Source organism: Opisthocomus hoazin, unplaced genomic scaffold (assembly GCF_030867145.1).
Source record: "Opisthocomus hoazin isolate bOpiHoa1 unplaced genomic scaffold, bOpiHoa1.hap1 HAP1_SCAFFOLD_219, whole genome shotgun sequence".
Taxonomy (NCBI): domain Eukaryota; kingdom Metazoa; phylum Chordata; class Aves; order Opisthocomiformes; family Opisthocomidae; genus Opisthocomus; species Opisthocomus hoazin.
In genome coordinates, this window is record NW_027448904.1 from 20,001 (window position 1) to 47,420 (window position 27,420).

Genomic DNA, 27,420 nt, shown 5'->3' on the forward strand with positions numbered 1-27,420 from the left:
GTTTTGTTTAGGGCTAAACAAGTTGTTAAGAACATCCTGCAGAGACCTGCCCCGGGGCCGGATAGCTGTGAGTGGCTGGGTGTGTGGGACAGCATGGGCAGGTGTCTAGGGCAGCGGGCACCTCCGGTGTGTTTTAAACTCACCCCTGAACAAGTACAGAATCCGGACAATCTGGTAAAATATCTGCAAAAAGTGTGCTGCCACCCTGGGAACTCCAGAGAGACACAAATCACTGCAATGTGCTGGGGTCTGGCCCACGCCTACCGAGCCCTGTTCAACCTGATTCAGTGTCCTAAAGGGGAAAGGGGGGGAAATGAAGCAGCAGGCGCTGCGACTGGTGCTGCCCCCCAGCCGGCCCTGCAGCCCCTCCAGCCCAGCAGGCAGTCACAGCCCCCCCGACCGACACCACCGCTGCCACTGCCACAGCCGCAGGGGCGGCCCCGGTTTCCCCGGTGGGCACAGCAGCTGCTCCAGCCCCAGCTCCAGCTGCAGGCATCGCGGCTGAGCCCAGTGACCAACCTGTGCCAGTAGCAGTCGCCCCCGTAAAACTAAAGAAAGACGCAAAGAGAGCAGATCACTCCGGGAGGGATGACGATGAGCCAGGGTCATCGCGGGAGATAGAGACAGAGGTCATCACCCGGTCCCTGTCCCTGGGCGAGCTGCGAGACCTGCGGAAAGATTTCAGCCGCCACCCAGGCGAGCACATTGCCACCTGGCTGCTGCGGTGCTGGGATAACGGGGCCAGCAGCTTGGAATTAGAGGGCAAGGAAGCCAAGCAGCTGGGATCCCTGGCCAGGGATGGGGGCATTGACAAGGCCATTGGGAAAAAGGACCAAGTCCTCAGCCTCTGGAGGAGACTTCTGTCAGGCGTGAGGGAGAGATACCCCTTCAGTGATGATTTTGTATGCTATCCTGGCAAGTGGACTAATATGGAGAGGGGTATTCAGTACTTGAGGGAATTAGATGTGCGGGAGCTGGTTTACTGTGACACAGATGATGAGCAGGTACCCACAGACCCAGGAGAACTCCAGTGCTCACAATCCATGTGGAGGAAGTTTGTGCAGAGCGCACCCTCCTCACTTGCCGACTCACTGGCAGTTGTAAATTGGAAAGGTAAAGAGGCACCAACAGTGGATGAGGTCGCTGTGAGACTCCGGCAATATGAGGAAAGTCTCTCTTCCTCCTTTTTCTCAGCCGTGGAGAAACTAACCCGGGAGGTGCGGCAAATCAAAGAGAATATATCCTACTCCCCATCTCTATGGATCAGTGTCTCAGCTATTAGGGGCAAGCGTTCCTCTGCTCAGGAGAGAGAATACAGAGGCTATACACCATGGGGCACCCTGTGGTCCTACCTGCGAGACCACGGAGAGGACATGAGGAAGTGGGATGGAAAACCCACCTCAAGTCTAGAGGCACGAGTGCGCGAGTTGCGAGGTAAAACAATCACTGAAGGGGATTCTGTTAGGAAAAATGCCGCTCCAGTTTCCAGCAGCCAGCTCTCCAGACCAGGTAGGCAGTTTGATCTTGACTCCGATCCTCTGGAGGGGACCTCCAAGGCATTTTTACAGCAGGTGAGCAGCAAATTCTCTGACCAGGATTAGAGGGGCCCTGCCTCCAGCCAGGCGGAGGAAAGGGACAACCGCGTTTATTGGACCGTGTGGATTCGGTGGCCTGGCGCGTCAGATCCACAAGAGTATAAAGCTCTAGTGGACACTGGTGCACAGTGCACTTTAATGCCATCAGATTTCAAAGGGTCAGAATCCATTTGCATTTCTGGAGTGACAGGGGGGTCCCAAGAGCTGAGTGTATTGGAGGCTGAAGTGAGCCTCACTGGGCAGGACTGGCAGAAGCACCACATTGTAACTGGCCCCGAGGCTCCGTGCATCCTTGGGATAGACTATCTTAGGAGAGGGTATTTCAAGGACCCCAGGAGGTATCGGTGGGATTTTGGCATAGCTGCTTTTGAGACAGAAGAAATTAAACAGCTGTCCATTTTGCCTGGTCTCTCGGAGGATCCTTCCGTTGTGGGTCTGCTGAGGGTTGAAGAACAACAGGTGCCCATTGCAATCACAACGGTGCACCGGCGACAGTATCGTACCAACCGAGACTCCCTTCTCCCCATTCATCAGCTGATCCGCCAGCTGGAGAGTCAAGGAGTGATCACCAAAACTCGCTCACCCTTTAATAGTCCCATATGGCCACTGAGAAAATCTACGGGAGAGTGGAGACTGACAATAGACTACCGTGGCCTGAATGAAGTGACACCACCGCTGAGTGCTGCCATGCCAGACATGCTAGAACTTCAATATCAGCTGGAGTCAAAGGCAGCCAAGTGGTATGCGACAATTGACATCGCTAATGCATTCTTCTCCTTCCCTTTGGCAGCAGAGTGCAGGCCACAGTTTGCTTTCACCTGGAGGGGCATCCAATACACCTGGAATCGACTGCCCCAGGGCTGGAAACACAGTCCCACCATTTGCCATGGACTAATCCAGACTGCACTGGAAAAGGGTGATGCTCCAGAACATCTGCAGTACATCAATGACATCATTGTATGGGGTGACACAGCGGAGGAAGTTTTTGAGAAAGGGGAGAAAATAGTTCAGATCCTTCTGAAAGCCGGTTTCGCCATTAAGCGAAGCAAAGTCAAGGGACCTGCGCATGAGATCCAGTTTTGGGGAATAAAATGGCAGGATGGGCGCCGTCAAATCCCAATGGATGTCATCAACAAAATAGCAGCTATGTCTCCACCAACCAGCAAAAAGGAAGCACAGGCCTTCCTGGGTGTTGTGGGTTTTTGGAGGATGCACATCCCAAATTACAGCCAGATTGTGAGTCCTCTGTACCACGTGACCCGGAAGAAGAATGATTTTGAATGGGGCCCTGAGCAACGACAGCCATTTGAACAAATTAAACGGGAGATAGTTCATGCCGTAGCCCTTGGTCCAGTCCGGTCAGGGCAAGATGTTAAAAATGTGCTCTACGCCGCAGCCGGGGAGAATGGCCCAACCTGGAGTCTCTGGCAGAAAGCACCAGGGCAGACTCGAGGTCGACCTCTGGGGTTCTGGAGCCGGGGATACAAAGGATCCGAGGCCCGCTATACTCCCACTGAAAAGGAGATTCTGGCAGCATATGAAGGCATTCCAGCTGCTTCAGAAGTGGTCGGCACTGAAGCACAGCTTCTCCTAGCACCACCATTGCCGGTCCTGGGCTGGATGTTCAAAGAGAAGGTCCCCTCTACGCATCATGCCACTGATGCTACGTGGAGTAAGTGGGTCGTGCTGATCACCCAGCGCGCCCGAATGGGAAACCCCAGTTGCCCAGGAATTCTGGAGGTCATCATGGACTGGCCAGAAGGCAAAGATTTTGGAGCATCGCCAGAGGAGGAGGTGACACGTGCTGAAGAGGCCCCACTGTATAACCAGCTGCCAGAAGATGAGAAACAGTATGCCCTGTTCACGGATGGGTTCTGTCGCATTGTGGGGAAGCAGCGGAGGTGGAAGGCTGCTGTATGGAGCCCTACATGACAAGTCGCGGAAACTGCCGAGGGAGAAGGTGAGTCAAGCCAGTTTGCAGAGGTGAAAGCCATCCAGCTGGCTTTAGACATTGCCAGTCGAGAGAAGTGGCCAGTGCTCTGTCTTTACACTGACTCCTGGATGGTGGCCAATGCCTTGTGGGGGTGGCTGCAGCAATGGAAGAAGAACAACTGGCAGCGTAGAGGCAAACCTATCTGGGCTGCCCCATTGTGGCAAGATATTGCTGCCCATCTGGAGCAGTTGGCTGTAAAAGTCCGTTACGTAGACACCCACGTCCCTAAGAGTCGGGCCACTGAAGAACATCAAAACAACCAGCAGGTGGATCAGGCTGCCAAGATTGAAGTGGCTCAGGTGGATCTGGACTGGCAACATAAGGGTGAACTCTTTATAGCTCGGTGGGCCCATGACACCTCGGGCCACCAAGGAAGAGACGCAACAGTCAGATGGGCTCGTGACCGAGGGGTGGACTTGACCATGGACACCATCGCACAGGTTATCCATGAATGTGAGACATGCGCTGCAATCAAGCAAGCCAAGCGGGTAAAGGCTCAGAGGTATGGAGGACGATGGCTAAAATATAAATATGGGGAGGCTTGGCAGATTGACTACATCACACTGCCGCAAACCTGCCAAGGCAAGTGCTATGTGCTCACAATGGTGGAGGCCACCGCTGGATGGCTGGAAACCTACCCTGTGCCCCATGCCACTGCCCAGAATACCATCCTGGGCCTGGAAAAACAAGTCCTGTGGTTACATGGCACTACCGAAAGAATTCAGTCGGACAACGGGACTCATTTTCGTAACAGCCTCATAGACACCTGGGCCAAAGAACACGGTATCGAGTGGGTGTATCACATCCCCTACCATGCACCAGCCTCTGGAAAGATCGAGCGGTACAATGGGCTGCTAAAAACCACTTTGAGGGCAATGGGGGGTGGGACTTTCAAAAACTGGGATACTCATTTAGCAAAGGCCAGCTGGTTGGTTAACACCAGGGGATCCACCAACCGGGCTGGTCTTGCCCAGTCAAAACCTCAGCGCCCCGTAGAAGGGGATAAAGTCCCTGTAGTGCACATGCGGAACATGTTAGGGAAGACGGTTTGAGTTAGTCCTGCCTCGGGCAAAGGCAAGCCCGTCCGCGGGATTGCTTTTGCTCAACGACCTGGGTGTACCTGGTGGGTAATGCGGAAGGATGGGGAAGTCCGATGTGTACCTCATGGGGATTTGATTTTGCGTGAGAATAGTCCATAAATAAATAAATTGTATAAAGTTAATTGTTAAATAACCCTGTCACTGTCTGTTATCACTGTTATAATTGTTATGTGTTGTACCAGTAGTAGCATAGTAAGAATCGTCCAGATTAAAGAAGGATGGACTTTTTGATGAAAACCTAGCAGAGCACAGCGATGATGGAACTGGACCTGGTTTTCAACAACTGGCACCCAACAACTTCATCGAGACTGACGTCTCCAACCTGCAGACTGTGGGCACGGGCCGCACCAGATACATCAGCCGTGAGCTCCGGATGCAGCAAGTGATCGCCCATCACCACACATCACCTCTCCTGCCACGGAAGACTGTTACGACAGATGGAGCCCGAAGTCGTGGATTAAATGAACTCAACGAACACTTTAGAGTGATGATCCATAGACTAAGGGAATGATATCTGGAGACAGGAGAAGTGGTGGTGATCAACTGGACAATGGGGGACCGGGACACGACGTAGATGGTATGGAATAAGGGGTGGATAATGTCCTGGGTTCGGCCAGGACAGGGTTAATTTTCACCAGAATCCAGGAAGGGGCACAGCCGGGTGGTCTGACCCAACCCCAACCTGGCCAGAGCCGGGTATTCCATACCATGTGCCGTCATGTGGGGTTCCGGGGGTAGGGGGAGTCACACGGCGGGAACTCACTCGCGGCTCGGGAGGGCTCTGCGGTGGTTCGGTCCGAGAGAGCGGTTCTGTTCTGCGGGTGTGTTTTGTATATTCCCCTTTTCTGTATCGTTGTTGTTCCTGTTCCCTTTGGTTCTGTTAAACTGCCCTTATCCCGACCCACCAGTTTCTGCCTCTTTCTTTCCATTCTCCTCCGCACCCCGGTGGGGGGAGCGCGGCCGCGTGGCGCTTTTGTTGCTGGCTGCAGCCGAAACCAAAACAGATTAAGATTCCTGAACTGATACTACCGGAGATTGTGACAAGTGCTGGGAAATCAGGTTGCACTGTGCCTTTCAGCTTCAGACGATTCCATGCTTCTGCAAGAGGTATGTATTTTGCTTGATTCTTGTCGGCCATCACATAATGCTTTATTGTTTTGCAGGATCATAGGGAAAATACTGGTCCCAGTGGTAAGATAAAGGTCATCTTCCTCAACACAACAACTATACAGTGTTTTCTCTTACAAAGAACAGTTCTTTCTGTTCTAGGCATAAATACCTGAAATGATTTATCCTTAAAACAAACAACAACACTCTATGAAAAGCTTCAGCTATTTCACAGTAAGTGAAAAAAGATTTGCAGAGGGTTAGATACAAGGCACTCTAAGGTTTTCACTAAAAATAAGAAGAAATAGTACCATAGCAGTAGAAGTGTTGCTCCTTCTTGGTTAGCCACTGGTGGACTGGCAATCCTTGAGCTCTGCGAAATCTTGCTGCTTTTCCCGCGATATATTTTGGTGTTTGATATCAGCTCTCTCAGCAAGAGTCAACTGCTCTCTCAGTTTTGCTGTAAGCTGCAATGAAGGAAGATGAGACTCGATGGGTCATGGTAAAACTAAAGGAAATAATCTCCTAGGATTCCATGGGATGAGGTGGAGGGTAATGAGCTAGTGCAATTCTGCTGAATTAATTGAATCAGAAAGACCATCCAGTGTTTGCAGGCTTGACATAGCACCAAGCAGAGACCTTTTACAACAACTACAAGATATCAAATTTTATTGCAGCCCAAAAAAGTTTCAGTGAGGTGATTAAAAATTTTTATGGTTTCTCACTGATACTTTGGTGATATATGAATGAAAGCTTAATTCTGAAACTTCTCTATAATTTTAATAATTATAAAAATCATAGTGTCTTAAAACATTTCACCTGACTCCAGGTTTTAAAAAAGCTTATGACCCAAGTCTCTTCCTCACAAAATGAGCATTCATGCCCATTATACACACTGAGAAATTGAGTTCCAAAGTTGACCCATTGTGTTCCAGATCTTTTTTCTAAATGCCAGATGACATCCACGCACATTAGTGATGGCAGAGGGCTGCGCAATTTAGTTTTCTAGGGTTAGGTCTAACAACAAAAGCCTATTGCAGAGTTTTCTGCCAATGCTAGAGCTGAAAGTAGGTCAGCCTGCATGATTTCTTTTGCTAAACATGAGGCATTTGTCACCTTTAGCCACAGCCTTCGCATGTTATTCACTTCTGGGTGGCATTTCAAAAAGCAAGAGAACCTGCTAGGTCACAGCTGCATGAGATTTGCTATTTTAGTGGCTGACAACAAAGCCAAATCAGAAACAAAGTACGGAGACAGCAGGAAAGACTGCATTTGGCATCTCATCTTTCAACGAAATTATCTCTAAATTTCAATTTTAGATGCAGACTTCCCGCTATGAGCAATGAGAAACAGTGAACCCTGATGAAATTGCTGGGTGACTGAGCTGGACTGGTGTACAAAATGCATGTGGTACAGCATAGCTGAGAAGGTCAGGCAAGACTACCAGGCATGCCACATGTTCTCACTTCAAGCCCTCTAGACAGAAATAATGTCATTGTATTTCAAGTGACTGCTGACACTCTATTAAAATGGCAGCCCTTGTACTGTTTTCTTGTCAGGGATAAGGTCACAAGTAGCCTCTCTGATCCCCAAGAGTGCATTGCTTGAGTTGTAGCAGAGACACCTGCAGCTGCAGAACCATGAGGAATGGAATAAACCCTGAGCACTAGTGTCCACAACTGAAGGCTGCAGGACATGAGCAGTCGTCTCCGCTAGAACCTGAACTGTTGAGTTATAAAATTTGTGTTTCCAAACAGAAGAGACACAATAATGAACCTTAAAATGGAACTTTTTTTAATGCGCTTACCTTAACGATAAACTGAAATTTAACTTGCGATCCATTTTCCTAGCTCTCGTCATCAGAGGGGAAAGTGTTATTGTTTGCAAGTTCAGCAAACCAAGCTGATGGATAACCACTCAATCTTTTCAAACTTACTGATGTATCAGAGGTTTCAGCTACTCCATCATACACTTCTGTAAGTCTGATCACAGGCTGGGACCGATGTTTGCCATGCTCAGCAGGCCCTTAGATGCATACAGAGATGGCAGGGCAGGGCTGTTCTGTGCAGCCCATACTCAGAGCCAACTACTCTTCACAAAGCAACTCTGCTCCAGTCCTGGCGGAGGCTCTCATGCCGAACGCTCTTCACTGTGCAGCAGCTGCAGAATCCTACCTTGGAGCCGATACCCGTAAATGTAAAATTTCCACTTACCAGAGCGACTGTAATTAAACTAAAGTAGATCCTTGCTGTTTTGAGAAGACAGGAAAGCTCTAAGATAGAGAGGCTCCTAAATAATTCTACCCTAGACAGCTCAGCCTTGGGAGGGCAGATGTACCAAGGCACAGAGATAAAGAGGCACCAACAGGGCAACAAGACCGGAGCAAAACAACCTGGAAGGACATGGTATACTGGTCTTAGGACTGAGTTTGCGCAGAAGCAGAGGTCAACCAGTGGACACTGTGATGAAGAGTACAAGCCTTTACCTTAGGATCCCCAAAGACCACCCGAGCACACTAACAGACATGCATGAAAGACATTGACATATGCTAATTAGTTCTTGGGAAAATCATTAATATGCTAAGCATTTCTCAGAAATATAATGAATAGGTATACTGTGATTGTATTTAACCTGAAATGACAGGGTGTTTGGCGCGCACGTTTGGAGGAGAGATCCCTCATGTGCCCAGCACTGTAATAAAGAATACCTGCTTAATAGCCCTCTGACTATTGAGTCTTCAACTCTGGCTTTTCACAGCATCAGAGCTGTCTAACATGGCCCCCTGCATCTGTGTTCAGTACGACTGACTTCACCAAAGCATCCTTAGCATCATCTCAGCTCAGCAGCTGTGCACTGTCCTCTGAAAACGGGTCACTCAGGTGTTGTTTACTCAGAGCACTTATCAAAGCCACATCAAGTAAAGCAATTTCAGCCCCCCTCCCCCCCCTATTTTAAGCTGAGCTACATGTATCCTGCTGGGAACACACTTTGATGGAATAAATGAATCAGCTTCTGCCTCCTCCAAGTTTCTGGCAAAACATCTTCTTCCTTGCAAGCCTGAAAAAGGGGTGGAGGCCCTAGTTAGCACTGCTTTCTCAATAACCCAATCTGCAGTATTGTTAAATTCCTCATTTCTTGGTAAAAAAAAACCAAACACCATATTCAAGAAATTGCATGCTCATCTTCATTAAGTTTTCCTACAGATTTTCCTGAAGGGTATAGTGACTGCATTTCTCCAGGTGGATGTCTGCTTGCTTTTAAAATAGCTTCTTGTGTAATAGTTCTTTACTGACAGTTCTATTTATCTTATGTTATACAAGAGCTTGTTTTTAGAAATTCTGTTCTCTACAACAAATTTGGAAATTAAAACAAGAACAAAGTGTCTTCACATTTAAATTCAGTGTAAAAAACGTGAATGTCACAATGCAAATCCTTGCATCATATGACCATTAGCTAATGCTTAATTTCTCCCATCACCATCATCTCAGCTGGCATACATTACATAAAACCCACAAGAGCTTTTTCAGCTCTGCACCTGCTCAGGCTAGCTATTCTATTACTTCTGCAAAAATGACTTTTCCTTTCTAACACTGACAAGCTAAATGAGAAAGTACAAAAATCCACTGCCATGAGCCACAAGCTTTGCAGCAAAAAGGGCTGTAGGCTTGCAGGAAATGTTCCTTTTTTTTTTTTCCCCCCTCACTAAGAGCTTTACACTTTGAGCTGCCAATCCCTTGGTTCCTACTCCAGCAAACCACCTGAAACCCTTCACATGGATTACGTGCAGCAAGCAAAAAGGTTCTCCTGAATTCTGGCAAAAGGTCTTGGCAAATTGCACAACCAAGCCCCTGGAGCCTAACCGAATATGGAGTGATACCAGCATAAATACTCCTGAAGGACAGAAGGGACCACAGTCCATTGTATGTAGATTTTTTTTTTTTTTTTTTTTTTTTGGTCCCTGTTGAAGTGGCTGTTGTGACTGACTTTGCAGCTTTTATAACAGTCTTCCCAACTTCTCCTACTACTCTCCCTTCATAAGTACCATCAGCATTCAAAAAATCTTTATGACTATGGCTATTGAACTTGCCTGGCAGTTTCCAGCCACCAGTTGCAAACACCTCGCTATGCTGGCTGCACAATGGGACTGGTTATCACAGGGAGGAGACGCAGAGTTACATGGTTAACTTGGAGCAGTCAGGTCAACTACGAGGCACCATCTAAACTCCCAAACTCCTTGCTCTGAAAACAGTGGGACACTTATTACACACAAATTGGTATTGCTGCCAAAGCAAAAAATCAGGAATTAGCACTGGCAATACTTGCACATGCATTACAGTTTAAGAGTGTGTTTTGAAATGCTACTTAATGTTTGGGGCAGATTATCCTACTGAAGGAAGTAATATAAATCCTTGCAACTCATTTGGACTATCGTGACTAGAAAAAAGAGATACTCAACTAGACTATGTTTCTGTACTCCATTCAAAGAGGTCAGACTTCCCAAATAATTAAAGACTTATGCTTCATATGGGCCACTGTGTGCTAGTTACTACAAGAAAAATACAAAAGCCATGTCCTGCCACATTAAGTCAGATTTATTCCAACTGCTTTTTCATTTTTTGGATAAAGGCAACAGATGCAACTTTTACAGCCAGTGACAAATTCGAAAACTGTACTTACAAATAAAATAAAACATGCAGAGCTTTTCATTTATAGCTCTCAAACTAGTTTACCACAACAAATACAACAAATGAGATTTTTAGAAAAAGAATCATAGAATCATTAAGGTTGGAAAAGACCTCTAAGATCATCAAGTCCAGCCATCAACCCAACACCACCATGCCTGCTAAAGAAACTCAGTGAAGTGACGTGCCCAGAGCTGTGCTGCTCACCAGAAGCAGAGAGAAACAAAAATCAAGACTACCTGACTAATTTAAATACTTCTTTCCTCAGTCAGTTGCCAGGCCTTCAAAAGCACAGTATACAAGTTTTAAAGCTATACATGAAATTGGATTATGCCCCTGCGTTTCTTGCAAGCCGCCTGCATTACCCTCAGTCTAACAAAACTTGCCTTGATCTGAAGTGACTGCCCATACACAGTCCAGTGAGGTATTTTGCATATGCTCATTAATTGATTTTGTTGTATTCCATCTTTCCCTCTGGAAACATCTTAAACAGCTAACTCTGGATGCCAAAGATAATAGACAATTAGACAAGAGATAATTTGAGGAGTAAATTAACTGCAAGAAAAATGGTTTGTATACTGGATATGCCCCACTAATGAAGTATTTTGCTCTTCATTAACTAAAAGATATTGACATTAAATAATGCATAACACTGGGATCTTCCAAAGCATACACTTCAGATCTAACCACAGCAGTAGTCTGGGCGCTTTTGCAAGCTTCTACATCAAAAATCAAGGTAATGCTTAAAGTCTTTGCTTCTTGCTTCACCATTCTGGCTCCCATAAACTCAGGCTCCCCTGGAATTCTCCTTTTGGGGCTTTGGGTTCCTCTCCCTTCCCAAGAAAAACCATCTGGGTGAACAACATTTTAAAACATTGAGCCTCATGTGATTGAACACAGTTCACTGAACTGGCTGAAACCACTGCCAGTTTCTTCATACCCCAGGGAGTTCAACCAGCAAAAGACACGATGTTCTTCAACTAAGGACATGGTCATACATGTTTCGCTAGGAAACGCGGAAGCAATGAAAAAGGACGTAGGGTAAGTTGAAAGTGAAAATATTTCAAAGGGCAAGGGAAGGTGAAGACCAAGAAGACAATTTCCGAGGAAGAACAACCATTAGTACGAGAGCACAAACAGAAGCAAAGTGAAAATTGATTGTGTATGAATACACAAAAAAGAACAGAAGGAAGTTAAGAAGAAAGCAATACAGTAAAAAAAAAGGGGGGGGGGGGGAACAGAAATAATGCTACTTGTTTATTTTTGCTTCTCGTATAGAAACAGCCACAGCCATAGAAACTTCCAGTTCATGTGCACTGCAAAACATGAGAAAATTTGCTGGTCACGTCCGAGCTAAAAATGAGTTGCCTGTCTTTCACTCAGATGAGGATATTAGCATAGACTGAAGAAATTCCTAATGCACCGCATGTTCTTCAGCCATGGGTCTCACACACTACTGCACAGCAGACTTGGGTTTGTTGTTTCCAAAACAGGACTGCACCCATCCGTCAAGCAGCCTGGGCAGCATTTCTGGGCTTTGAGACCCACTGAGCAGAACTTCACCACTTAATTCTTCCTACTACAGCCACAAAGGAGAACAGCCAGGAGACGCTTTGGCCATAGGGATGCCCCAAACAGGCATTATCTCAGAACTAAATAAAAAGGGACATTTCTCACGAAGTATCTCAGAAGAGTGGATAAAGATTTACAGTCCTGAACCTAAGCACATTCATAACTCTGCCTTTCAGTAACACCACTAGAGTTTGTGAACACAGCATACAGCTTAATCCCTGTAAAAGAATGAAGACCAAAGTGTCCTCTAGATAAGCTGGTCTAACACCTGAGTTCACATACAACTGCACACTGCATGGAAATTTTGTGGTCTTCAGACTAAGCAAGTTACAGCAGCCACTACGTTGCTTCCATCTGTCATTTGTAGACCATTATGGCCAAAACCTAACTTCATTTCTTTTCATGTTGCTTGCAGAAGGGACACCTCTAAACCCTACCACTGTACCATTAAATATTGTCCTCTACAAGATCTGAAATCATGAAGGCTGTAGCTCTCTTCATTTGTCTTGCAGGATCACCTTTTGCTATCCCAGTAAGTCCTCATCATACTACTATTACTGGGCACCTTACTTCCCATTCTGTGAACACTCTGTTATCCCATTAACCTTTACAAGATTTTTATTTCCATGCAGCTGTTTAATATATTTGTGTATTCTAGACCCATCCCTTAAACTACAAACACGGAACCCATGGACAGAATACTACAGAAAAGGTACTCCTTGTTCTTTAAACAGTAAGAGGCAACCTATATTATTAATCTCAGATATATAAAACACAATAGCACGTAAGTAGTGGTTAGCAAATTGATTTAGTTCAAAAAAAATGTAGACCCACTCACCCCAAGAATTCTGGCATATGATACCAAGCATTTCATGCCTCACCTATTACCTAGCCAGAAACAGAATAGGACAAAATTTAAAGCTCACAACAGAAGTTTCACTTATCTAAAACAAAATCTTAAATGAATCCCCACATCATTACATTAAATCATTACACCCATTTTCATACAAAAAATAAGATCCACTGAGAGCTGAACTTGTGGTTATTACTGCTCCAGAAAACAAGGAGGATGCAATCCTCAATTTATCACGCCAAGTGATCATATGCAGTCTCAAACATGTAAGAATTTTATCCAACATATGCTTCATTACTCAAAATACAGATCATTAGATACAGCTCATTTTGGAAAAGTATACTGTGGCTGACAAGCCAGCACAGCCCTGATGATAATGAGACAGACGACTCCAGCAGTCCTGTGCCATATATGCATGCTAATGACAGAGCTCACAATTTTACATTCATGGTTGACCCAAATTAAAATTCCTTTTTATTGCACCATTCTGGTGAGCATTTGTAGCAGACACAACAGGCCTTGGCTCCAAGCCAACAAATGTTCTGGAACAACTAAATTCAGAGCATGATCTGCAGTAAGACACAGAAAATCCCAACTCTTATGCTAACCTGTTTTTTTATTATGAATTATACCCCACTCTGTCCAGCCTTTCCAGATGCACTTCATGTCAATCTGGATGGTGCTCTGCATTATGAGAACAAAAAGATTTACTTTTACTAATGAAGTATCCAGCATAATAAAATATGGTATAAACACTAGTTTGCAGCCTACAGCTGTCTCCCAGAAATAACTCAATACAGAAGACATTTGCATCAAAAGAAAACATTTCAATATCCAATGAATCACCAGTTCCAAGTGAATATGCAACATCTATCAAAGGCCAGTTGTCTCCTAACAGTAGCTAATTACAGCTACATTGACTGAAATTTGCCATCCTATTAAAAGACCCAAGTATCTTCACAAGCAACTGAGTTCTAAGTTTTTTTATCCTGGGGACAAAGAGATAACAAAAAGCAGCAGCTGAAAGCCACATCCAGGCACATCTCTGGATTGATTTGTGGTACATAACAAGACTTCCTGTCAAGAGATGAGCTGCATCTTTCTCAAACTACTGCTTCAAATACAGACACCCATAATAGACAAAAATTATTGTTTGGCCTCCCACTTTCTATCTCTATAGAACTGGAAGCCATTCACAAAAGACTGCTTTTCACTTCAAGACATATAGTATGTTCTACACAGCAGTGCCCAAAAACACATGTAAAAAAAAAAACCTGTTCTTGAAACTTAATTTTCAAGTATTTTAATATCAGCTTGAGATGCTTGACAACACACAGATCACTTTTTATGAGGTCCTCAAGAAATGTGGATTTAATCTGGAAAAGCTTTTCACTTAATTTCTATGTAGATTTGAGCAAACATACCATCTTTCACTGAAAAAGAGTTGGAAATGATATTGCCTAGTACTTTTCCTGCATCAGAAAGTACACTAGGCAGAAGACAAACTTGTAAAACATTCAGATATCACCTTGACATTAGGAAATAGGATACAGCTGATCTGCCAAAAGCCAAATCAATATTTCTAATCGTACCCTTTTTTTATTTTGTGTGTTTCTAAGCAGTCCTGACTGCCCACATTGAAGGGAATGCTATTCCAGCAGCTTGGGCACTGAGAAGGTCTCATCTTCATAAAGAAACCCCCCAAAAGCTTTAACAAAAATCAGCATCAGGTGGTCTATTGTAGTAAGCAATAAGCAACATTGAACATCCATAGGTGCTGTTCAGAAATATATGAGATGTTGCTGATATTGAAAGTGCCTGTACTTGCCCAGCAGCTGCTGCAATGCTCACAGCAGTAGAAAGGCAATTGCTGCAGCAAGAGCTAACAGTCATGTTATAGTACCTGCTTTCTCCTTGAGCGTTTGAACCTTTTCCACTGAAGCTACTAGTTTTGCTATTGGCTTGACAGCATGAAAAAAAAAAAAAAAGGCACTAAGCAAACACCTATGACTCCTGCTAGTGAGCTTATGATATAGTAATTGCCACCAAATACAATAGTTCCTGATTAATTCAGCTAGGAAGCAATGATGTATCCAACTCAAAGTAGACGAATATGTTGATTATGCAATAGTTAAGATGCAGTGCACTCTTCGGGAATTACTCCCACAACACCTTGTAAAAGGTGCTCTCTTCCCCCTGTCTCTCTTTTCCCCAGCCTTCCATTTATCTGTGTAGGAAGACAAATATCACATCCCTCTTCTCTGAGGTAAGTGATAATTCCTGCAGCCTAGAAGTGCCTGAAGTTAGGACACTAAATTACGAATTAAGCATTATTTATTTATGGTCCTAATGTGAGAAGGACTGCAGCTGGATTGTTGGTCAGCACAAACAGCCTGCTCCTACTGCCAGCAGGCCAAAAATGACCGATAGGGTATCAATGGGATTTTGTAGGAGGGAAGGAGCACAGGGCATATTAGGGAGGGGAGGCAGGGGACACAGAAGAGAACTAGAGGCATTTGTAGATTCTGAGAAGGACTGGAGGTCTTGGAGCATTGGGTGACATGAAGGAAAGCTAGACAGCATTGCAGGGAATAAACACCACTGCTTCGTTAGTCCCAAAGTTCACAGACAACCCTACCACTAAGACACCACACATTTGAATTTGTAGTGGCCTCATCTGGAGTACTCTGTCCAGTTCTGGGCTCCCCAGTTCAAGAAAGATGAAGAGCTACTGGAGAGAGTCCAGCAGAGGGCTACAAGGATGGTGAGGGGACTGGAGCATCTCTCCTATGAGGAAAGGCTGAGGGAGCTGGGCTTGTTCAGCCTGAAGAAGAGAAGGCTGTGAGGGGACCTTATAAATGCTTACAAATATCTGAAGGGTGGGTGTCAGGAGGATGGGGCCAAGCTCTTTTCAGTAGTGCCCAGTGACAGGACAAGGGGCAATGGGCACAGACTGAAGCACAGGAAGTTCCAGCTGAACATGAGGAAGAATTTCTTCACTCTGAGGGTGACAGAGCACTGGAACAGGCTGCCCAGGGAGGTTGTGGAGTCTCCCTCTCTGGAGATATTCAAGACCCGCCTGGATGAGGTCCTCTACAGCCTGCTGTAGGTGACCCTGCTTCGGCAGGAGGGTTGGACTCGATGACCCACAGAGGTCCCTTCCAACCCCTACCATTCTGTGATTCATTCTGTGAAGCATTCTGAGATTTCACAAGACACCCATATGCAGTTATCTCCTATGAGATCTTAAACAGAGTTGCATAGACTTCTTTAGAAACTCCAGCAATAAAAGAAGGGACAGATAAACAAATTTGCTGAGAAATGGAAATTACATCAGTTGTGAATTTCATGCTCTGGGCTAACTTAAGAAGAGAATTTACAAAGAAAAGAAAGTCAGTGTCATGCTTTGCAATACAAGGCAAAAATAACATTGCATTAACTTCAAATAAATTCTAAGATTTACTAATCTACTTGGTTTTGGTTTTTTTTTTAAGAATGAAGACACTCAGGAAGAAGAGTATACCAAGTATGTAGACAAGGGTGATTTGCTGCTCAGTCACAGAAACCTAAAACCAGAGGTATCAGCACCAGGCACTGAGTACAGGGATGAGCCCCAGACCAGCAGAAAACAAGGAAGAACTGGTAGCGAGCATCAGGTAAAAAATAGCCTAAGAAGCATCAATTTCCTTGTACTGCACAGTAAACCAGGTTTGGCTTCTGATAACCAGGTCAGTGACTCTGGAAGCAGTGGCAGAGAACAGTCTAGCTCTCAGCATTACCACTTCAGGAGGCATGAGCAACACAGCAATACTGACAATCAACCTGTTCTGAGCAATGTAGAAAATCCAGTGGATGCTCTTAGTCTTGATCATGAGCATAACATGTGGAAATACAATAAAAATACAGTTGGCCTGTCTGAAAAACACAGTGAAAGTGATGAAGAAGGTGTGGGAAAAGAGGATGAGGAATGGGGTGAAGAAACTAATCACAGAGATATGAAGCACAAAGGCCACCAGACAAAACAAGGTAACCAGTATGAAAGACAGCAAAACGAAAACAGTATGCAATCTGATGAAATCCTAAGAGATTCTAGTCAACCAACCTGGATAATCAAGAGACATGGTAAGAAATTTGACCTAGAGGAAGAAGAGAGGGAGAACAGCCAGAAAAAGCCCTATAAAGAAGAAATCCCCCTCTCTCAAAAAACTGTAACAAAGACCGGGATGACAAACAGCAAAGCCAAGAGAGGAAAGACAATATGCAAGTAAGTTATCAGAGTGATCTTGACACAGTGGTGAAAAGACAAGATATGGAGGACAGTAATGTTGACGATCATGATGGTCACGACAGTGGTGATGTGGATGGCAAGGAAGATCTCAGCAATGCCTGGAAAGAAGTAGCCTATGAGGAAGAGGAAAGAATCCAGAGTAATGATCAGGAGAGCACCAGTACTGAGCACAAAGGGACAGGAACCACCAAAGATAACACTGCAGTTCATAGAGAGACCAATGATTACCAAGATGTCAAGACTAAAGCCCTTATTCCCTCTGAACAAGAGGATTACCATCATGACCTACCTAATTCTGACAGCAAGCAACAACTGGAAATGAGTAGCTCTGTTCAGAGCATGAATTCAATGCAAAGTGAAGATAAGGTAAATGTTCTTTAAAATAAAGTTGGAATATTAGAAAAAGAGGGGCAGAGGGGAAATCAGTCCCAAATTTAAATTCCTGATGACTGAAAGGACATTTTGGACAAAAACAGGTGTAATTATTAATATGCAGAAGTCTTCTCTCCACTTTCATTTACTATTCATCTAGTTCATGCTGTGTCACTTCGCATATAACATTTAGATGAATTGTACCAGAAAGGAAGTGACCACAACTCATGTAAGAGCTCCAGCCCCAATGGGCTGTGTAATTAAGTATACAAATAAATATGGATACACAGATACAAAACCTGGAACCCAGTCTCAAGCCAACTAGGAAAGCCTGTTCATTTCTCTCTCCCAAAGATTTTAAACACTATCATACAGAAGTTAACAGCTTGGAAAGGCAAGGCTAGAGTCCTTGGAATAACCACCATCCTAGTGGCTAGGGCATTTTCACATGAGATGAAGGATGTGGGCTTTGCCCCTTCAAAGGAGGGTGTTACAGCCAGATCTCCCGCACCCTGGTCAGCCATGAGATAACCAGTGAACTATCATTGGTGTTCTTCAAAAGAAAGGAGTTAGTTTTCCTATGGCTGTTACATAAGGATCTGTAATATTAAAAAAAAATAAAAAATTATAGGAGGCATGCATTTGAAAGAGGGCAGTCCCATCCCCACAGCACCAAAGAAGGGTCAGAATCGAAGATACATCCTTCCCTTCTCCTCCTGCTTCATGTGTCTGGTCTGGCAGCTCAGGGTGCTGCTGCTCTCCGGCGCTACTGAGAGGCAGTTCATACTCACTGACCTGGAGGGCCACGGTGCAAACTAAGACTTGAAGCACCAGTTCTGCCAACCTCAACGCACTACGCCTCTCTGTGTCAAGTACTGCAGAACCTCCAGGCACCCAGACCTTATTGAGCTCCTGTTTCTCTCTCTCCACCTCCTACTCTTTTTTTTTTTTTCCCCAAATAACAGAGCTCCTTAATGCTACCAGAGGCTTTATGCAATTCTCACACATTTTGCACAGCAATCTGCTTCTGCTGCAAGCAGAGCAAACTGTGCCTCAGTCAGCTCTATATTTGTACCTGAAAAAATGTTGTCTGAGTATTTTTTTTCTTCACAAGATTTACCACAACTTCTCGTGATGTCTCTGTGACTGCACAGGTTAAGACTACAAGCAGTTCCTATGGTGAGATGGAAAGCGCAAGCAACAGGAGTGAGAAGGCTCTCCAGGGTAAGCCACAAAGCCATCATCTAACTGCTAACTCTCTGCAGCTGGGGAATCTGCTGCTCTGCATTTCTTTTCTGCCTTTGGCAGCACACAATTTCACATGACTGAACTGTGCTTGTGCATAATCCTGCGTTGCAGTTATGTTCCCAGAGAATCCCTTCCTACACCCCTGGGTTTACTCCTTTGTTCATGAAAAACATTTGTAGGCAGTGCACAAATTTTTGTGTCAGAACAGTAGCTTGAATACAACAAGGAATGGGACAAATGCCAATGCCAGATTCAGCAAGGACAGATGGGATATGTTTCATCAAAGGAAGCTGGAAATGAATGTCAGTCCTTATAGGAGAAATAGCTTTTTCGCAGAAATTTATTTCTCTGCTCAACTCAAACTGGGACTGCTAGATTTCTCACAAAATTCCTCATTTAAAGTATGGCTTGCTTCATTCAACACAAGACCCAGCTGCATTTTAACAAACTTACAAAAAGCACTTGACTTCTTGGTGAATATTGGGGTGTATTTTGCTTTGACTATCAGTAGCACCTGACAGAAACACTTGGCTTTGTCCCATCCTCTCTGACAGTCCCTCCTTCTTGCTATGATCACTAGATCCATGTAGGAACTTCCACTGCAGAAGAGGTAAAGTCTGCCATCCGGACAAACATGGGAAACCCAGCTGTATTTGCCAAGATCCTGCTGCTTGCCCTTCCACCAAAGGCTATGAGCACTAAGTATTTCATCCAGTGCACAGCACAGGGGAAAGCCTATTAAAATGCTTACAATATAACGCATGCCTTGCTATTATTTAGAATAATTCTACCCTAAAAAGCATGCAAGTGGGTTTGAGTGATTCCAGTAACTGCAAAAGTATAAAGTACTCAAACTCACTAACTATAGCTTGAGAACAGTATGAACACATGTAGCTACGTAGTACCTAAAGTGATTTGCTTCAGTTGGTCTCTCAGGGATCATAGCTTTTCCCTGTCACTAAAAGTTCTGTTTATCCATTTGATGTTTTAGAGCATATACTGAATACTAGTACCTATCTAGCATAATAATCCTGTACCATCTCAGACACTGTGTTACTACCACACAAAAATACATTCAAACATCTTGAAACTGGGTGTGTAAGTACAGACTAATTCTTAGGTAGGCATATAACTACAATTTTCAATACTTCAGATCGCATGTATTCCCTGTAGATATTCACAGCTGCTACATCTTATGTTAACAATAATTTTATTATTATAATGCCATATGAGTGACCAGAACTTTTCTCAACATGGGGGGGGGTGGGGTGGGGGTGTATCACTTCTCCTCTAGGTTTGTGGCACGGATAATAAGACTTATGATGGCACATGTCAACTCTTTGGCACCAAATGCTGACTTGAAGGGACAAAACTGGGACATCAGCTGCACCTAGACTATATGGGCTACTGCAAATGTAAGGCTTGTTTTTCTATGAAGAGTTCACCTGGGTATAAAGGGCCAATAGCCTTAACCACCAGCTAGCCCTAAGTTATCTGCTTTCTTCCTGTGCTCTCCCCCTTCTGCATCAATTATCTGCTAATCAAGACCTTCAAACCCTAAACATGTCTAAAAAGTCTCTTTTTCTATAATTAAGGGTATTAAGCATCTGAATGCTAAGGACATCCCTCCTGTGCTTATACCAGTTTGTTGTCAACCCTGTCTTCCCCCTGCGCTGTCTTACATTCTCCCATTGCTATAGCATCTGAAGATGCTTTTTTAATACCTTGACCAAAAAAACAGTATTTACAGCCAGTTAATAAATGAAAATGTAAAGTCCAAAAAACAACCCCAAAAAAACTTAGATGCCAAATGCAGAAGTCGAGATCTAAAAGCCAGAACTGATTTTCAAGCTCTTCAGTTGCTGCAAACCCTGGAGGAAAGTGCACTCTCAGCCTGAATTTTCCTTTGCTGTCGAGAACTCTGCTTTCATGCAACTGACTGATAACTGTTTCACTGCACAACCCTGCTCAGAAGCTACACAGACATGTAAAGGTTGTTGCTTGCACAACTGGTTAAGCATGTGCACCAAAGAATTGTAGATTTATAACTGAACCTATTAGATGCATTCCCAATTTTTTGTATTAACAGCTCCATCAATTTTAAGCTTACCTGGAAGTTTGCTAGTGAGCATCAAATCTAACTTGGCTCAGAAATGCTTGAATGGTGATTTAACAGATCACGTGTTAACAAAAGCTTTCCTATTTGGCACAGACATCCCCCACTACACTGATTATGAAGTGGATCAGTTTCCCCTCCGGATGCGAGATTGGCTCAAAAACATCGTTATGCAATATTACGAAAGTGATCTGGATACTTCGGGATTTCTAACTGAAAAGCAAAGGACTAAGGTCAGCAATCCATTTCAAGTAAGACCATGCAGTTACATTGTTAGAGACGGACTAACCATGTGAAAAAATTGATTCACATCTTACAAGTTCTCCCATTTCCTATGAGCATTCCCTTTCTGGTTAAGGCGATTTAGACTCAATTAGATTCATAAGTTGCAAAATACATGTCCTCTCGCACTCATTTAAGCCAAGACACATTTCTGCTACAAATGTTTTTTGTCCTAGCAAATGCAAGCCAAATGTATTACTTTGAAGTCAGCATCTAAAGCCAAGAGGCAGAAAATTCAGAACTAGTGCACATCTAGATAAACATCATTTGCTTAAGAAGACATGAAACAGCTTCTGTTCAGGGAAGTGCTTTGTGACAAACCTCTTGGAAAGATCAGCTAATATGTAGATAAGAATGACCCAACATATGCAGTCAACGCCATTTTCCAAAAGACTTGAGGAAACAAAGCAGCCATAGCCTAAGATGAAAGGTCTGGGCATGGATAACTAATTAAAAGACAGAATAAGAGGGAACAGCCAGCCAAGAGCTCACCTGTGGAGTCCCACAAGTTGAAAGGACTTGTGCCATTTAGTTTTTGTTAAATAACCTGGAAGACGAAGGTAGGTGACAAAGTCTGCTGATAACACACAGGTATGCAAAGGAAGGAGGGACGGACTTGGACTCACCATGAAGAAAACTGCTCAAGGACCTCATGAGACTGAGCATCTGGGCAGGAGTCGAGACAGAATTAGAACAGAGATGAGGATACCCTCATGGAGGCAGGGGATTCCTGCCTTGGACCGACCAAAAGTAGCTCCTCTTCTGTTCTTGAGACACACCTTGTACTTGCCCATCAATACAAAAGAATCTGAAAATGGAATCAACAGTTACAGGTATCCTTTGCACTTTTTAATCTGGACACATACATTGTTCATCTACGCCATGATATTCAAGAGCTCTAAAATTACGCAAGTATGACACTCAGTTTTAAGAGCAGAGCTGCTTTCTACCATTCAGTAGCCCTGCAGTCATCACACTACATTGCCTTAAAATCGAGTAAGCATCTATTACCATTAGGATTTTTACTTTTTTAATGGGAAGGATTTATGTCAAGTGAATTGGTGACAGTAGTTTGATTTTGAAGATACAGGTGCCATTACTGCCTGACAGGCCACAACTGTTAGAAAATAGTTGAAGTTATACAAAAGTTAATTATTAAGTTATACAAAATATTACCTAGAGGGGCATTGATCTACCCAGTACATCTCATACTAAATGGTATGAATTAGATGATTTCTGAGATGGCTTATTTCACACCAAAAGCTGAGTTGACTTGCTCAGGACAGAAGATCAATAAATGTGATAAAACTGTTTTCATGTCCTACCACCCTAACGCTACTGCCCTGCTTAGCTGAGTCTTACAATTAGGCCACAGGAATTTCACTCTCTTTCTAGTTACTACCAAAATTGAAATGGACAGCAACAAAAATCATCTGGACTACTTGAAGCAAGCTTTTCATGCTGTGTATGGTCAAACACACTAAAACACATTTCCTCAATGGTATTTTATCAAGTTTCATTTCTCCAAACCACCTCCTTGCTGGATAGTTCTCTTCAGGACAGATCTTCATCCCTAAACAAAAAAATGTTGATTTCTCCATTGTGTTCAGGTCCAAAAAATCTACCAGAATGACAAGCGCCTTGTGGTTGGCGACCACGCAGTTGAGCTGCTCCTGCATGACTTTGAGAAAAATTATCACATGTATGTGTATCCTGTGGACTGGCAGTTTCATCAGTTTGATCAGCACCCTGTTGACAGGTAAAAAAAAAAATTTTTGCAGTCTCAGTTCCGATTTGCTGTTTAAGCTCAGGCTGCTTTACTTTTCTAAACCACTCAAAGGATTCTCTACATACAGGACCAGTGCCTCAGCTGATAGAAGCCAGTATCCTCTCTCTCTAAAGAGGCATTCACTTCTAACACAGAACTTCTCTCATTTTTCTGCTGGAGCCATGTCTTAGGTCAGAACTTGCTACTCTCTTGCCTTTCATAATCATCACCTATTACACCTTAAGCTCTCTTTCATAATCATCATGTATTACACCTTAAACTCTACAGTGTGTTAATAGCTACTAATTCCCTGATCCTGGAAGAAAACAAGGCTCATGAGATCCTGTTATTACTGAAGCTAAGACCAGTAGGCTAAGTACAAAGGGCAGAGGCCTGTCAGCAACAAGTTACTAGTGAGGTACCCCTAGTTTTCAACTAGTACTACAGAAATGTCTCAGTTTAAGGAGCAGATATGGTAAGACAGCACCAGTGTCACAGTTCAGAGGAAGCCCCCAGCTTCTGAGACTCAGATTTCAGGCTTTCGGTTATGACACTCGGTGGTGGGATCCATGTTTCAAGGCTGCAAGCCCTCAATACCTTGTGCTGATCATATCTACTGTCTTAGAACATAGCTAAGCATCTTTGCAAGCTTAATCTCCTGAAGAATAATGACAAAACACCACAACTGACGAGTTGGGAAAAAGTCACAGTAATATTTGTTCTAGAAAAAAATGTTAGCAAACAAATAGCAGTTAAAACATTTTAGTTTATCAGGTATTATACATCGTCATAACTGCCTAGGACAGATTCACTACAGAAACACCACAACAGAATCCACTGGGGCATCTGTCAAAGCCACTGTTGTGATCTTCTAGCAGCTTAGAACATCTTTGTTGATCCTGATGATTTATTAATGAAATACAGTTCGACATACCTGCTCTTTCTTTCAGATTATTAACACACTCTGAGCTTGCGCCTCTGAGCGCTTCCCTTGTTCCCATGGAACACTGCGTAACCCGTTTCTTCCAAGAGTGCGACAGAGACCAAGACAAGCTCATTGCTTTGAAGGAATGGTGCCACTGCTTTGGGATTAAGGAAGGTAAACCTGAAAGAACAGGCAGATGTATAGGACAAAATGTTATCAAGACTATGCACATTCTCAGACCACAACATACAGGAAAGAAACTGTAGCCAGAAGCTCATAGCTACTGTGCACAGAGGCAAATGGAACAGTAACAACAAGACTGCAAAAGGTGCAAGGTTCTGAATTGTTTCATAAAGACAGGAAAAACTTCTATTTTCAATGAGGAACAATTTGGGATGTAGTTTGTACCAAATATCAAATCCTTCCTGTGTGGTGCCTGACCCTATGCAGAACACATAGGTGTGTTCTAGGCACATCTGCCTCGCAAGAAACACTTCAGTGCCAAAGGAAACGCAAAGTGAACTTGTACTTTTAAATCAGTGTTCAAAGCATATTGATTGAAAATGCATTTAAATATCGAGACAAGTAGGGAAAACAACTGACACCTCTCACTGATCAAGTAACTATGCTCATCTCTAGATTAGTACTTACAACACAAACCCTGTCACCACACTGCAGTTGCAGGCCAAACCATCTGTTTTACCTAATTTGTCAGATGCAACACATTCTCAGATGGTGCCCACCAGACTGCATGCATCAGGAGGCTTAGGCAGAGGTGGGAATAGTTTCTGAATCCTAAATGGGCTAGGCATATGGTTGATTCAGCTCAATCTACATTGAGACTTCTCTAGGAAAGTGAAAAGCTAGGTACTACTGTGCTGGTGATGTCTCTAGAATTAGGCAGCAGCTGGACAGAAGCTGTCATGATAGCAATTTGAGATTTACATGACTAAGTTCAACCTAATGCATTCTTGCACAATCTACCTTCTGATCTAGCCTTGAGTGACAGCTGAACAATACTGCCAGTCATTAAGCAAGGGTAGCAGTAGCACAGGTTAATCCTACAACACTTCTGTGAAAGAAGGAGTGTGACTAAATATGTGGACTGAAGAAATGTGTTCAAAGTCCTACTAGCAACTCCCTAACTTTAAGCAGAAGGCTGATTCTGGTCAGATGTGCAGAGGCTTCACTCTCCCCAGAATTTTTCTAGTTCTTCTGATTACAATTTATCAGTCACAAGCAACATGAGGAAGTAAGCTGCGAGCAGTTATCATAATACACGTGTACTGCTGCCAGTGATTGTTCATCCAAAGAGGGGTTTAGGATCAGCCATTTGCGAAGAGTGGGGCAGAAGGGATTCTTGGCTCACAAACAGCGCAGGGAGATCTAACACTAGAAACATGAAAGCACCTATCAAGAAGGGTTTAAATGAATGGCTCCTGAATATGACAGCAGCAACCATACTTGTGTTTTGCTTCCCTCATGTGAGCCCTCTGAAACTTCAGAGTATCACTTTCTGGACAGCAATACAGCACAACAATGTGTCTGTTATCAAATGTTAATAACATTTTCTTCTTCTTTGTTACAGAAGACATAAATGAAAATCTCCTGTTCTGAGCTGACTGAAGAGAATCCCAGTGCTGCACTAGAACTGGTGAAATATGTGAATCCCGTTTATTTCTGTAATTACCAGCTTCATAGTTTTCAAGACAAATATGGCATTAGGTTCACTGCATTCTTATCAAACAACACAAGTGCAGAAGAGTTCTACATTCATTAACAGCAGAAAAAATTAACTACCCCAAGTGGTTCATAACTAAACAACCAGTGTTTTCCCCTACATGCATCCATGACCTCTCTAAACCAATAAATAGTACTAACCTGATGACTGAGCTGTTCACAAAACTCTTCAGTAGAATTATAGGATGTGGATTTCACCAGACACTGAAGAAAATTACCTTGAAATGGGACTTGTTTCCTTTATTTACTGTATTGTCAGTTTAACATTCTGCATAGAAGCCTCGAACAAAATAAGTCTACCTAGATATATTGGTTTTGTCAGAACTTTGTCAAAGAAAAGGTATCAATGCAACAGTTCAATGGAAATTTCATTTTAGATTTAAGGGGGGAGAAGAAATTAGAGTGGAGATCATACACATCAGTCCTTAAACCATAATTCCTAAAATACATGAAAAAATCAGCACTTTTCAGACACTTCTCCCCCCACTAATGCCACACAGCAGAATTCCTGCTGACAAACTGCGTAATGAGTTAATTATATGAGTATGGTGAGTGTGGATGCGTGTCAAAAGACTGATCAGCAACAGGTCCACCATCACAAGGAGCAGAGGGTATCACAGCTCCAACACCTCTCCTTATTCTCCTTAGCAGGCACATTCTTCCTTCCTCCCACAGAAGCACCAACTACTGCTACCATTTTTCCTGAGAAAGAAATGCTAGCTATGTCTTTCACCATCTCCTAACTTTTGCTTGCCTGAAGACAGACACAATTTAGGCATAAAAACCAGGACAGAATGAGATTATTCCTGAATCCCATTAACTCTGTGATTTTAAGCCAAGCACTTCACCAAAACCACTCCAGGCACACCCTGCTGTAAGCAAGCAGCCCCAAATGCTGTTGCTACAGAGGAAGATCAGAAGACACCTTTCACCTGAACCATGTCACCTTTCCAATGAAAGGAAAACAGGATTCAGAAATGCTGTTTTGGTAGCTCGAATAGTGCCCCTCACTAATTCACTCTTGAACCAGCAAGGGCTGCTAATTCTAGTGCAACTCCAGCCTGATGCCCTGGGAGACAATGAATCAAGCTATGATTATTTTCAGCACAGGAACTTCTTACACAAAAAATTATTTCCCATCAAAACCAGTTTCACCAACGTAACTTCCAACCCTAATGGAAGACTGACAACACATGGGATATTCCAGGACAAATATCAACCTGCACTTCCCTTCTCACATTCCAAGCCAAAGCACGCACTACTACAGACATACCACCCAACCAGACAATCCTTCCCTCTGATCCAGGACAACCACTAAGCCCTCTGTAGATCAAGTCTGTCCTCAGGACCTAGAACCGTATGTGTCAGGGCAAGCACCCTCATCAGCTACGTGCACTAATCCTTGCAACAATATATTCAACAGAATTGGCCTGCTCTCATCCATTTAGGTCTCACCTGCTATGAGGCAGGACATTCAGCTCTCAAGGCAAGCGTGACCTCCTCCTCCTCCATTAAATGTGGCTTCTTTAAGTCACAGCAAGTAGAACTTTCAAGACAGCCCAGATAGGCTTAAAAACAGAAAAAAGTTTAGCTATATTTTGTTAGCTTAGGCTTAAGAACAGACAGAACACCATAAATACCACAAATGAGCAACTCATTCCAGTTCGGTCCAGTTTCCACCGACTGGCACCGAACAACAGTTAATTCACAAAACCTTTACTCCAAAATTAACTGAAATTGCTCAGTTAAGTGGGTTCCCTCTGTGCAAAGAGGTGCAAG

At 43.7% G+C, this 27,420-nt stretch overlaps 1 protein-coding gene and 1 long non-coding RNA gene across 3 annotated transcripts in view; one reads left to right on the forward strand and one right to left on the reverse strand.

Moving 5' to 3' along the window:
- LOC142359736 (uncharacterized) overlaps positions 1–24,235 on the reverse strand; it is a 44,217-nt gene extending 19,982 nt beyond the window's left edge. For both annotated transcript variants that reach the window (XR_012762588.1, XR_012762587.1), the window contains exons 1-4: positions 23,911–24,235; positions 22,742–22,957; positions 21,835–22,016; positions 6,107–6,262 (exon numbers count right to left, since the gene is read on the reverse strand). This is a non-coding gene — a long non-coding RNA (uncharacterized LOC142359736). The remainder of the gene's footprint in view (positions 1–6,106; positions 6,263–21,834; positions 22,017–22,741; positions 22,958–23,910) is intronic.
- LOC104327383 (SPARC-like protein 1) lies at positions 12,528–25,575 on the forward strand. The gene is given in 11 exon segments (XM_075412159.1): positions 12,528–12,581; positions 12,708–12,770; positions 16,397–17,108; positions 17,111–17,556; positions 18,717–18,786; positions 19,391–19,512; positions 20,105–20,225; positions 21,023–21,159; positions 22,819–22,967; positions 23,927–24,075; positions 25,490–25,575. Coding segments are annotated over 11 exon segments (2,052 nt in total). The 3' UTR covers positions 25,519–25,575.
- Positions 25,576–27,420: the final 1,845 nt, after the last annotated feature.